At 35.7% G+C, this 14,853-nt stretch overlaps 1 protein-coding gene across 1 annotated transcript in view; it reads left to right on the top strand.

The window, feature by feature from the left end:
- Positions 1–14,853, top strand: part of LOC145662148 (chymotrypsinogen B-like) — a 50,925-nt gene that overhangs the window by 23,724 nt on the left and 12,348 nt on the right. Inside the window, exons 4-6 of the mRNA XM_081727484.1 lie at positions 3,019–3,152; positions 8,551–8,678; positions 13,495–13,619. Of these exons, the coding sequence (XP_081583610.1) occupies positions 3,019–3,152; positions 8,551–8,678; positions 13,495–13,619 (387 nt within the window). The remainder of the gene's footprint in view (positions 1–3,018; positions 3,153–8,550; positions 8,679–13,494; positions 13,620–14,853) is intronic.

Below are 14,853 nucleotides of genomic sequence, written 5' to 3'. Positions count from 1 at the left end.
CACATGAACTCCCTCCCGGAATGCGAGATTTGGAGTTTAAATAAGTTATGTATGAAAGGTGCAGAAGGAAGAAATCAAAATATAGCCTATAGTAACACGTGGAATTAATTTGCTAACACGTAATTTATTAGTTTATTTCTAGGTTTAAGGATAACTTCGATGCAATTTGTAAGAAACATGGTCAAAAATTGATTGTAAAATTTGATCCAGACACAGAAATGAGAAAACGTTAGTAGAAGCTTTATATTTATAAAGAAAGTGGTTATAATCTCTTTCGAATCAAAATATATAATAGAAATACGTACCGGTACTCAGTGAATCTTCCAAATAAACTAGAAACAATTATTCGAGAATAAAATAAATACCTATGTAGAAAAGTACTATTTATAATGCGACATCCCTTTATATGCTAGTTTTATCTATAACTGATTATGTTTTTTTATTGTTGAAGCAAGCGATCCGCCATCTTTCTTCTCACCTATGTAGCCCCGAACCACACCTGTAAATCTCTAATCTACAATAAAAGAAGTCTGTGTTCTATAAAAAAAATATCTGTGTTCCCATAAATTTTCACTGAAAATATGTAATAAAATGTCATGGAAATGAACCCCTCACTATTCACCCGTTTCAACTGCAAGCAGTAGAGACCATTGGAAATCTTCAGATGAAAGAACATTATTGTAATATAACTGAAATTAATTTGTAATGCGAACATTTTCCTCAATCGACTTTAACTCTCAAGCACTAGAGAGTAAGAAAAAGAATCGAATAAACTATATATAATATTGTATCAAAACGGATAAATTTTACGAACGTTGTCGTTTAACTCTAAAAAAGAGGTTGTAAGTAAATTCATTACTTAATTCTACAGTGATTTTAATTTAATGCAGAGAGAGAGCATTATTGGGAATTATCAAATTAAATATACGACATATTACACCAAAATCAAGCAATTTTTAACGACACTTATCGTGGAATACACGTTTTTAAAAATTTCCAGACGGAGAAAGTTCACCCTTTATTAATGACAGATTTTATCCCTAATTTTAAGAATAAAAGAAAATGCTTTAAAGAAACTATATATGAGGTTTTGTTGGATTCGAATAATTTTACTTGTTTTATATTGAAAAATTGCCTTCATTTATATGTGAAAACTTGCAAGTGTATGTATAAGGTTCAGTCAAATGAAAAGGTCCAGTTGCAAATATCTGGACAACGTGCTGAGGAAGATATTAGTACTATTTGCTGTTTATATCCACAGATTTGTAGGCCATAATAGAGGCTACATTTGTTGTGCACTGGCGTGCTGTGGTACTTTAGCACAGGTTGGTTACTTATTAATGTTCTTATCTCTCCCCTATGTAAGATATGTCGCAGAGTGACGCACCACACTACGCCAGTGAGCACGTTATCAAGGAAGAACAGCGGGGTATAATGCACTTTTTTTGTGCGGAAGGTGTCCATCCAGCAGACATACACAGTAGAATACAGTGTGTGTGTATGGTGCCAGTGCGTTTCAGACAACACAGTGCGAAAGTGCTGTTGTCGTTTTCGTGGTGGTAGTATGATACTGACTGAAGATGCGCGACCAGGGCAAGGGACGAATCGTATTTCTGATGATATAGTTGCTGCTCCTGACAATTGCATTCAAACTGATAAATTCGTCTCCTTGGATGACATTACTGCTCAAGTACAGGTGTCCCATGTCAGTGTGTATGACATTGTACATAATAGACTTGGTTACCGGAAGGTTTGTGTTCAATGGGTCCCCAAGTGTTTGTCCGAGGAACAACGATACAACATAATGATAATAATACTAAACCATTTGACGTAATATGAGAATAAGGGCGAGGATTTCCTTGGACAGATAATAGCCGGAGATGAATAAATATGCCCACTGTTTCAGCCAGCATCTAAACGTGAGAGTATGCAATAGGAGCATGCAGGGTCGTCTAAACCAAAGAAAATCCGTTCCACAACATCAGCTGCTAAGGATACTCCTATTGCTAAGCAGGACTGTGTTCTTCTACGAGCAGGGGCTTCTGCTACTGGAGTTCCTCTCTAAAGGAGAAACAATAAACGCCAATAAATACTACGACATTCTCCGTCGGCTGCGGTTAGCAATCAAGAATAAACGCAAGGGTAACTACACAAAGGGCATCATTTTATTGCACAAGAATGCCCGGCCTCATGTTGCCAAACAAACACAGGATCTTTGGCCGTTGTGGAAGTGGGAAGTGGTAGACCACCCCGCGTACAGTCCTCATTTGAGTCCCTGTGATTTCCACGTTTTTGAGTCACTCAACAAACACCTCCGGGGTACCACAATGGATCGGATTAAGATACTCAATCCAAGAACGTCTTCTTTGGGTGTTCACGATCTCGTGTCAAGGTGGAATAAGTGCCTCAACAGCAATGGTCATTATATATAATATATATATATATATATATATATATATATATATATATATATATATATATATATATATATATATATATATATATATATATAAATAAAGTATGTCCATGGAAACTGACCTTTCCATTTGACTGCATTTTATAGAACCGAAAACATTGTAGGCCATTCTATACCCTTAATCTTGATGGGTTTGAACCCCAAATAATGAGTTACTTGCAGAACTATTAACGAGGAAAATATCAAGTTTCTTCAAAATCTAATATATTTTATGTGGTCTCTATTGGAAAATTGCCTAGTATGTATTTTTCAAACTTATGAAATGAGGTAGATTTCGCCACTTTTTACCCTTTCATTCTTAGTGGATTCCAACCCCATCAATTCAGCTATTCCTTTTATTAAATGAGAGGAAGGTAGTACCCAGTTTAATAAATATCGGGTAAGTTCTACGAAAGTAATTCGGACAGACACATAAATGCAGGTTGAGTCAAATGGTAGAAGCTTCTATAGACTTGCTTCAATAATATAATTTGTACATAGTAGTAAACTTTCTAAAAATATAAACTATAAATAAAATTACTAAAATTTAACTTATCTTACAGGCGACGTACCTTACTACGTATATATTACATACGACAAAGAACAAGGAATGTATGGATACTGTGGAGGAAGCATTATTGACAAATCTTTTGTATTAACTGCAGCACATTGTGTTACCACGGATACCGTCTATACGGTACGTAAGTTGTAATAATTGTAAATCATACCTAGTAATAAAGCTTATACATCTTTAAATACTAAAATATTTCCTCTACTTGAGTAAATAATATTTATTGTTATTAAACCACGAGTATTTAAATATCCAGCGTGTTTCAAAAGAACACCGACAACGTTTGGGAGGTGATTCCTGACACCAAGATAAAGCAAAAAGTATAGACCAACCTGTGTGCACAACCTGGGTTTCCTTTCGGGTTATAGGGTGCCAAAATCATGAAAAAAATGAATTTTAAAGGTCCATAGCTCCAATACTATGGGACCTACCGCAATCGGATGAAGACTTTATTTAGAAACTACTTTGTACCCTATCCGAATCTCCATGTTTCAGAATCTTGTGACACTTCTGCAACATGTTAATAGAGGTAGTTGGTGAGTTCTTCCAATTATACGCCCGTAGCCAAACTGACTGTATAAAAATTGTTGCGTGAGTACCTTAGGATTCTGAAACCTGCATTTTTTATAGAGCACATATTACTTCCTTGGTGAAGTCTTGACCCGACTACGGTAGGTCCCATGCTTTTTTAGCTATGGACTTTCAAAGTTCATTTTTTAATGTTTTTGGCAGCCTCTAACTCTGAAAGCAAGCATTTGTGGAACGAATATTTGAAACATTTACAAGTTTTACATCATTCTTGCTTAAACGCAACTTTGGATAGTAATTTACATGTTTAACGTACTATTTTCATTATTATCTCACATAATGGGCTAAATATTTATATTCTGGGAAACAAGGGAAATGGATGATAAAGCTCTCTCACATGAAATAAAAATACGAGTGTTATGGGTCAAATTTTCTTATATCTGCTGAACGTTTTTCTAGATTTACCAAACTGAAGATGGGAGATATATATCAATGTGATAACAACAACCAACCAATTTCAGCACAGAACTATTTCTTGTATTAACACATTTTTGTATGTATTTTCTACAGAATGATTCTAAATTTTGAGTGATGTTTTTCTTGACTCAATGAGAAATGCCTCTAATAATAGGCAAATTTATGTAAACTCATATGTAGGCTTATAACCTTTCATTTTGTCACGAAAATGCAGATACTGTAGTTTGCGTACGTTGGGATGAATATGTGATCAATTGAAAGAACTTTCTAACGTATATTGTCGTTTGTCTACGATATAATACCTGTTTAGATATTCCAAGCATTATTTAAGACATTTTTAATTAAACGTTTACTCATAATTACGTCTGGAACTACCTTAAAATTGTGAAGAAATTTCAGATGTCTTTCGTTTCTATTTATTGCTGGACAGACATTAGTGAAACGTTATCTTTAGTGAGACCTTATTTATTGTGATCTTTGGTTATGTTGTACTGTTCTATTTGTCATGTTCTATCAATGATATAGGAGAAAGTAAAGCACAATGAAACAAAATAGTTCTACTTCATAATATTTTATTTATTTCTTACGACGTTTTCATACAAAAAAATATTTCTTGGAGGAGACATATTTATTCTATATATGCTATTCAGAATCGTTGATAAAACTCAAAATACAAATTTAGAATAGACGGTTTTTAAAATGGATGTTTTTGTTTAATTCCACCACAATAGCAGGGTATGTATAAATAATAGATAGTGTACAATGCTAATGGTTATGCTCTTGCAAAAAAAATGCTAATTTGAAAGCGGATTAAAGATAAAGAAATCTTTGTATATACAAGTATTATATTTCCTAAACTTGTACTCCTACCTATATAAAGAAGGTACTTTGTAGTGCCAAACGAAATTATCCAAGGAATTTAGCGGATGTTGGCAAATAAGGAATCAACAACCAAAGAATAAGTACTCTTTTTGGTGCTACCTCATAAAGTAGGTTCGGAAATATTCGTTTTGATCTGGTTGAGGTCAATTGAAGCACAATATTAAATCCCAAAGCAATACGTTTTATTCTGCACTATCTCTGGCTAACACGTATAATATGGAAGTTAATGGATTTGGTTAAGTAATTCAAAATTTGTTCTTGTCTTGTCTTTTAAATTATATTTAGTTGTTTACAATATCAGAACATTTACTAATTCAAAACTTCAAGTATAGAACTGTCTAAGAAAGTATATTTAATTTTAAAGTTCCAGAAACTGAGTTTTTCTTATGATTTATCTCACCGATTTATCGCACCATTTCACCACTTTACCCTATTAGTCCAGTCAATATGTACATTAACACGGAAAAAATCATAACAAGCTGAAGTTTTGCACATATCTTTGGGAAAGTGTTTATAATAACATAATAAAAGTCCTTAAAATCCGGTGAAATTCTATAATGTCACAAAAGAAACAACGCTTATAAGCTTAAGTTAACCGTTAGTATACTAGTAAACGAATCCTAGATGTCCAATTCAACTGAATAACCTACCATATCAGTTCAACATACATTAAGATTCACCAAAAGCTATAGATACCGAAGCTGATCTCTTCCATATAGAAATAAATAACATCCTTAGTTTAATCAGTCATCCATTTAACTACTAAAGTGGACTTATTGGCGAAATCGTATGTTGACACAAGGATAAGAGGTCACCAAACTTCATTTTCCGAAAGGAAATGTGAATTTTGCAAAGAATAACTCAATTTAAAATGTATAGTTATGACCTTTAAAATAAACCAAAACTAAATATTTCTATTTATATTAGCAAAAGAGAATAACATCTTACAAATGTAATGTGAGCTGAAAGTAAGAGTTTACTGATAATTCCATATGATTATTATAATCAGTGATTACAGTGACACAACTGATTACTTGGCACATCAAAATATTATTATTATATGAATATTTAACATTTTGCATATGCACTACTATTGTTTTAAAGCTTCTACAAATTATTTTAATAGAAGTGATTGATTTAGAAGAAAAATTCACTATTATCATGATGAATGTTTAACAAATACTTTACCATACTTGACTGGGAGTTTCTGATTTGCTACCACCATTTTGTCCTCAGTCCGATCTCATGAAGAGAAGTCGCTTATAGTATGATAAATATTTTGTGTTCGCTACTTAGAACACAATAAACATCCTTTAAAATGCTCACAAAAACTATCACGGATGTCAAAAATACAATAAGTATAAGATCACGGAGATTAGTTAAGTAGGAACAGAACAGAATAAAACCTACCTCGGTTTTTAGCAATATAACCCAAGTCTTGGTCTCACTTTGTAAGCGTCTTTGGCATAAGAGACTCATTTTCCCGCTGGATTTCATGTGGTTCAAATCCCATGTTAAGCTCTAGATCCAAGCAGTAGATCATATCGCCTCGTTGTTGAAAGAGATGCTAAACCTAAAAATCAAATCAAATCAAACTAAGGCACCTTTCTACGATCTCGCTGCATCTTCGAAGAAACGCTCGTAATACTTGTTTACATACAATACCAACAACTTTTAGTACATTTTGTGGCTTCGCTAATTGAGGCAGTGCTAATTCTGACTGTTTACAAACCCCCTTACATTCTGCACTGCCTCAGCTAGTTAAACAAGGCTTAGCTCACGAAACAGACGAATTGAAAAACAACATAAACTCTTCGCTCCTACAAGGCTCAGCTCACGAAACAGACGAACTGAATAACAACATAAACTCTTCGCTCCTAAGTAGACTATCATGGGTTTCAACTGATAATTCTTGGCACAAATGTGATTCAGATAAGAGAAATTTAATCTCAAAGTTGGAACAATTAAGGTTGGTTAGCAACCTAGCTCATTTTCACTTGCAGTCTGATCTTTTCACTTTCTTGAACTTCATATAGAAATTTCCTGAACCAAGTGGAAGTTTCCTTGTGAATCAAATATAAAGAAACCCTGCCTTTAGCAGTGTCTACAATAGACCATGTTGTTAGGATAAGCAATTCCTGATAGTTATTGTGTCGACTGTGACAAAAGATACATTTAAAGTTCTCTGCAATCTATGCACATGTACCATTGTAAACCATTCATACTGTGAGGCAGCTGCAATCCCCCATGTAGTGTTAAACGTTGTATTATTTTCAGTTGTAATCTACCACTGAAAAAATAACCATACCAGTTTAGATTTTCATTGCTAAAAGATTAATATAGATTCTGTTCCTTAAATATCCATTAATATTCACAAAAGTTATTAACGATCTTCCACAAGCATTTACTTTTCTCTGAATCTATATATTAATGAAATATATCAGTGATTGCTTAGGAAAACGGAAAATATTTCTTATCTAAGTGCGCATAGCCATCGTTTACGTGAACAAGCGTGTGGTCACTCGTGAAGGTAAATTTTCGCTTGAGATGGGAAAGGAATATTCAATATCTTATGACTGATTTCAACTGTTTTAGTTACTGAAGTGGCTTTGGTCCTTTGTGTCTACTTAATGGTTCATATACTATTCAGTGATGCCAAACATGGATTGTTGTCTTATATATATTTTATAACAAAAATGACTATAAGACAGTAATGCTGCATTTGTCCATTTTAACAATTGTATACTATTCGGATTAACTTAGTATACAGTCCAAAATATTTAGTTTTCTTTTGTAGATTTATATAATGACATATCCAGCATTGATTCAGTTGTACCCTGTGGCCCTCCAAGCAGCTACAATTTTCCATCATCCTTATTGAGATCATTATGTGATATTTTTATAGTAATTAGCAAACCTTTAGTGACTCAACGTCATGATATTGCAGGAGTAGGAGTACGTTTCTTACTGGAGAAAACATCACTTAACATCAAGAGAATGTTCGCTATTCGATCAAGATTCACCTTCACCACTTCAGTCTTCACGTATGCTTCTATTGCTATCGCTATTTGCACACTATTATTTATTGGAAACATTCTTGTACTGAATACGTATGAAGTCACAAGCTGAAATCATGCTGTAATTACGTGTCAGGACTGACGTTTCGAATTCCAGTTTATTCCAAGGTTTCATACTTGTTTGTCTATTGAATCTAAAAGCCAATAATGAATTTTCAGAAAAACAAGTGGAAGCAAAATTCATAAATCCCATATCATGACAAAGTTTTCATTAGAAAGCAACTCTGCTTACACAAATGGGTAATAGTGATTATTATTAATAGTAGTAGTATTTGAAGTACTACTAGCATTAGTAGAGGAAATATTTAGTACAGATAAGATCTTATTAAATGTTTCGTAAGTGTCTGCGATAAACTTAGACAACTTGCTGTTCTCACAGTTATTTTCTCGAAAGTAATGTTAATTCCTGCAGAATTAATCATTTCATAGAAGATATATAATGAGAACGCATAATCCCTTAATAATTTAGTCATTAGTACTAGATTGTATTGCATAACTATCACGAACCTATGAATTAAATAACAGAAAATGTAATATTCGTATCATGTTTAATTTAACAGGTAACTGCTGGTTTAGTAAATAGGCTCGATCCTGGAAATCACACCCAGGAAAGAAGAGTGGAGAAATCATCAATCTGGATTCAAGAAGATTATGAAGTTATGAGTATATCTGCTGAACCCAAAGATGGGTAACTTTCCTTTTTTAATAAATTACTTTCCGCAATAATTTATTAGCAATTCTTAGGGTTAAACTCAGATATGAACAAATTTTGAGAGCACTAAAATTGTAATGAAGTTGTTCGTAAGTTAATAGTTTAATTCCATTTTGGGTTGCAGCAATATAGATGTAATAGTCTCTTCTTCTGCATGTCTACATGTATTATACCTCTCAAACGATAGAGTATATGTTCTATTCTAATATGTTTTTTCGGTCTATTTACATTAGTCGACAAAAAACTCAGACTCACACACAAGCAAACGATCGTGTCTGAGTGTAGCTTTGACGTCGACTATTTAAGTTGAACCAGAGGGCACCGTTTGTATATTAATCAGAAAGACAATTACAACAATACTATGAAGATAAATCATTATTGATTACACACAGAAAAATCCGTTCTCCGGACAGTGGTATATTGTACAAATATACGGTATCCGCTTGCTTACTATGGAAATCGGTACGGAGCATGCGTTATCCGTATGCTACATAGGCACTACCATTAGATGTTACATCATGCCGTTGCAGGAGGTCTGACATCTAACACTTTTCCGTATATCACGTACATATACTTATGTCACCTTCATCAGCTATATGTTATATACGTCCATTTGTATGTGAGATCCTGACCGCCTACATTGTTTCATACAGAAAGTACATATAGATGGAACACTTATACAGAAAGTATTATAAAACATGCGTTTTCAGTTATACGTCTGATGTACGTTAAGTCCAAAAACTACAGGAATTATGCATGTAACCTATCTTTTTAAGTACGCCACCTACAATTTTTATCTCAGTGTAAGTTCACGATCGATGGCTTACTTGCAGTAAGAATGAACGGCAAAACACGTTCATCTTCAGTATCACCAATATCCTTTTGAAATAATTAAATTGATAGACTACAATTAAATTGCAATTACTGTAAATGATTCAATATTTCACTATATAAATACACAAGCACTAGTTAAATTGTGTTCAAAGATTCTATTTCTTGGATGAAAATTAGTAATTCAAAAGAAACGTATTGCGGTAAACTTAAATCTGAAATCAGAATTTCGCGATGAAGAATAGTTTTCCAATAATTCTAGTAATTATACTATCATTTGTGTATGTGGATAATATGAATGGATAACAAGTCAAATACAGTGCGCAAAATTGAAATTCAAAGTCAAAATTTCGCTGTCATGGGTAGTTTTACAAAATTTTCAGTATTTCCAGTAACTCCAATAAATATAATTAGAACGTATGAATCATGTGTCATCACTGTTTGTAGCAAATATAGTGAATTTGTGGAAAACATTTTTAATATTACCTTTCCACTCTGGCTTCTTTTTCCAGAAGTTGACATTACTGTTCACATACTGTGGTATGTTATTCTTAAAGTTACAGCGAGAAAGCTTCTGCTTGTAGGAAGAAATGGTATGTTGCAATAAAGTTAGAGAAATTAAATAAAATGAATTTGTGAATCAAAGTGAGCAAAGCTTACAAATATTTATGATGCAACATGTCCTACAAATTATATTTCAAGAATTCAAACCCTATCCAGAAAGTCGTAGTGACGTGTCTGATGACCATGAGGAAAACGTTCATGAAAATATAGCTATCATGGGAAAATTGAATGAAGGGAAACTAATCCCGAATATTTTAGCAGAATATTGCTGAACTATAATTAGGGACAGAAATGGAAAGGAAGAAATAAGGCGTTATTTTTTTAAAAAATTTCTCTATTCTTTGTAAATATTCCTTTAGAATAACTGCTAAAACTCCATGCATATGAACACACGCGCTGTAACCTAGATTTTTCTTGCGAGGCAAAAACTAATATTTTCCCTCTTTAAAAATATAAAATTGGCCTTCCCCAGGAAAATACGGAACTAGCTCTCTCCTGGAGTTAAAAGTGGATGCACTTTTATCATTTCTAGGGGTCGCAGTTGGCGTTTTATAGAAGTATAGGCGAGATTACATTGATGCTATATCTTCGGAAAATGTATTTTGTTATTTTAAACACGTAACCTTAAATTATTTTCATTCTTTTGGAAATTGAATGGTAGGTCCATTCTGCGCTTCGCAAATTGAGGGTACAATATTAACCTTAGGAAATACATACTATTTGTAGGGATCCTAATACAAAATATTTTACGAAAATAGACCCATATTACACTCGTTTCGTTTACAATATATTATGTTGCTTGTGGGGTCCAGTGAATCTATTTTGTGCTTCAATTATAAATTTCTGCTTGTATTCTTTCATATGGAATAAGATTTATTTTAAATAGTGTTCATACTCAAAGGGTGGGGAGATTAAATGTGAAACGCTCAGATGTCTATCGCTCCTCCCAAAGATTATATCAGTGTTGAATTACCGTCTACTGTACGGTAGTTAAGGCCCTATCTTAAATTTCAGTCATTATGTATGTGTATTACTATGTGAACATAGTGCCTATAATTATGAAAATGTTCTAGTAAATTCAAAATCTGATCAGTCTTTTATTACAAATAATAATAAAAATATATATTGTGGGTCTTTGAATAATAAGTTAAGAAAAACTCACAAAATATATCATATGGGTGATTTAGACACATATGTTACGCAAAAAAGATGAAAACAGACAAGAGACTTTCCAAACGGGGATGTAGAGAATAAGTTAGGTCGAATAAAACGCAATTAGAAGGTGTTAGAAAACATGGAAGGGGAAGAAAAATTTTAGATGCAATTAGAAAAAAGAACGTGGATGTGGTTGGGAAATTAGCTGAGAAGAAGCTGTATCATAAGAGACGTGCTATTAGCTAGGTATCAGGAAAAAGATAGAGGGAAGGAGGAAACAAGTTGCAATTTTTGGACGGCATGGAAACATAAACTTCCTACCTGAAAATGAAGAGGTTACATGAAGGCCATGGTGCACGGGAACGTCTCAGTAGCAGCAAGTAACCTGCACATATTAGCAGGATACCTACAGATGGTGATCAGAAAAATGAAAACACCTGTAGATGGCAACACGTCAGATGTATGGGTTGGCAGTGGTGTCGTGGCGCTCGTAGCGCCGGACCGCTGGTGGTGGTGTGTTAGGTCGGTCTCCATACTACGTCAGGCGCAGTGGAACAGCAGTGTCCAGTGGCTGCAGAAGACGGAGGTGGTGTAAAATGGGAGACCTCTCAGATTTTCAAAGAGGGCAAATTGTTGGTGCGCGGTTATGTGGAGTGAGTGTGACAGCAGTGGCTACTGTGTTAGGTGTGTCGCGTGGAACAGTGTCGAAGGTGATGACGGCCTACACAACACACGGGAAAACCACATCGGGGAAGCGGAACAGTGGGCGGAAGAAAATCATAAGTGACAGGTCACGCCGGGTATTAAAGCGCATTGTCACGCAGAACCGTCGTGCCACTGCAGAGCAAGTGACGGAGGAACTCAATCAGCACCTCCCCCACCCTGTTTCGACAATCACAGTCCGCCGCAAATTACATGACATGAACTTACGGGGTCGTGTTGTACGGGCCAAACCGCTCATCTGGGACCATAACGCCTTCGCACGCCGCAAATGGTGCCGCAACCATGCAACTTGGACCGTTGAGGACTGGAAACGTGTGATATGGTCGGATGAGTCATCCTTCACCCTTTCCCAACCATGGGCCGGGAGTGGAGAACGCCCAAAGAAGCTTATGATCTGCAGTGTCTCCGCCCAACTGTGAAACATGGCGGCAGCTCGGTGATGCTGTGGGCCGCCATATCATGATTTTCATTGGGTCCTGTGGTCACACTTAGCGGACGAATCACTGCCAACGATTATGTCGCAATTTTAGGAGATCACTTGCATCCTATGGTCCGATGTTGTTCCCGGACAATGATGCCATCTTCCAGGATGATAATGCACCCATTCACACAGCTGGCGTTGTTGCAGCGTGGTTTGAGTAACATCAGGATGAAGTTCAATCCCCAGGTCGCCCGCCCAATCCCCAGGTCTCAATATAATTGAGCATCTGTGGTCCGTCTTGGAAACACGACTCCGGCGACGATTTCCACCTCCATCCTCTCTCACAGAACTGGCCGATGCCCTGCACGACGAATGGTGTATAAAATTCCACTTGCTACTATTCACGACCTCTATGCCTCCATCCTACGTCGCATCAAGACTGTTCTGAAGGCGAAACGTGGCCCGACACCATATTAATCTGGTAAGTTGCAATTTCGTTCAGGTGTTTCCATTTTTCTGATCACCATCTGTATGTTGCTGATGACGATTATTACTCTTGAACTATCCTTAATGGAGAGAACGCGAAACGCATATGTTCAGTTTTCAAACGTCTACAAGAATAACTTTTTCTCCAGAAATAGGACATTTTTTTCTTACTCAGTATAATCAAATCAAAAAAAAACGATTACGGCACCTACTTTGGTCTTAACTTTGAAACAATTGAATTGAATTGAATTTTTAAGTAGCAGTCTACACACCACCGACATCAATTTGTCAAACAAGTAGCACACGTAGCGGCCTATTAACCTATTAGCTTGACGTACAGACTGATATCTTTCCCATTTACAACTAGAATAACTGAATTGTTTAAGTAGCAAATAACAGCAAACAAAATAAAATGTTGAAAATATATGATACATTTACATGGTGTTTGGCAGGAACCGTATGTCCTAACTGTTTTATAGTATTTATAAATCAAATTATATTTAATAATAATAATAATAATAATAATAATAATAATAATAATAATAATAATAATAATAATAATAATAATAATAATAATAATAATAATAATAAATATTTGCTTTCTTTTGACAGGAAATATATTATGAGTGATGCTAACGTAAACGATATAGCTATAATGAAGATGCCCGAACCTTTCAAGTTTGATGAATTTGTAAACGTCATAAAGCTACCTTCTGAAAAAGAACTTAAATTACCAGGTACTGTTTGCTTTTCCTCGCAATAATTCCATTTGTACTTTAATACTACAAACAAGTATTTTATAAAGGTTGCCAAGAAAGTTCTTTCGTTATTTGTAGAGGTCTGTCTTCACTTGACCCTCATACTGTGAGTTGAATGCAAATGAAGATAAGACGAAAGTCAGTTGTTGGTGCTTGTATATCCAACAATACTATCTATTTCTGGCAGTTAAGTTACACTGTGAACTTGCGTAAGGACAGAGTGAACATGGAAGCTCCACAGAGCGTCATAAGGGCGTGTGTCCTCTACGATTTCAAACTGTTATCAAACGCCTCTGCAGAGTGGTGGAAGATATGCCAGGCATTTGGTGAGGATGTCGTGACCATGCGGACAGAGCAGCGGTGGTTTAACAAGTTTAAGAACGGTGACGATACACTCGAAGACGCGCCACGTGTCGGAAGAACAATACGTATACAAAATGAAGTTCTTCAGGCAGCAAATGAGGCAACAGTACCCAAACATGTAAGGAACTGGGACTACAATTCACTGTGAGTGGACAAACCACTCGGCAGGACTTCCATCAACTTGGGAGGCATTACAAGTTGGGTCGATGAATCCCACATGATTTGTCTCCGGGCCAGAAAGCAATGCGAATAGACACCTGTGTTTCTTTGCTGTCCCGTATAAGGAAGAAGCCATTTCTGGACAGTGATGAGACATGGGTCCTGTACAAAGTTCCATGGCACCGTCGTCATTGGTTAGTATCCCATGAACGGGATCCACAACAGACGAAACCAGTACTGCACCTAAAGAATGTTCTCCTGTTTGTTTGGTGCACTGCTCGTGGCACAGCGCATCGCAAACAGCTATCAGCTGGTCAGAGCATCAATACAATTGTGTACTATCAGCAGTTAAGCCGTATTCAGGAGAAACTGAAAACTCTGGAGCCAGCACTTCTCAATCGCAAAGGGGTCCTCCTATTACAGGACAACGCTAAGCTCCACGTTTCTAGGATGACTCAGAACACCATTCTATGACTTGGACAGGAAAACTATTGCATCCGCATACTACCCGGACATTGCACCGTCCGATTATCACCTGTTCTATTCCTTGGGCAATCACCTTAGAAGACACCAGTTCAAATCCCTAGTAGAGGCGCAAAATGCACTAGATACCTTCTTCGCTTCACGGCCCAGCAAGTTCTACTGGGATGGAATCCATGGCTTTCCAGAACATTGACAGAAGGTCATCGAT

The sequence above is a fragment of the Thermobia domestica genome, chromosome 10 (assembly GCF_964235325.1).
Source record: "Thermobia domestica chromosome 10, izTheDome1.hap1.1, whole genome shotgun sequence".
Classification (NCBI taxonomy): Eukaryota; Metazoa; Arthropoda; class Insecta; order Zygentoma; family Lepismatidae; genus Thermobia; species Thermobia domestica.
Note: the sequence above shows the minus strand (reverse complement) of the source record. Positions and strands in the feature narration are given on the sequence as shown.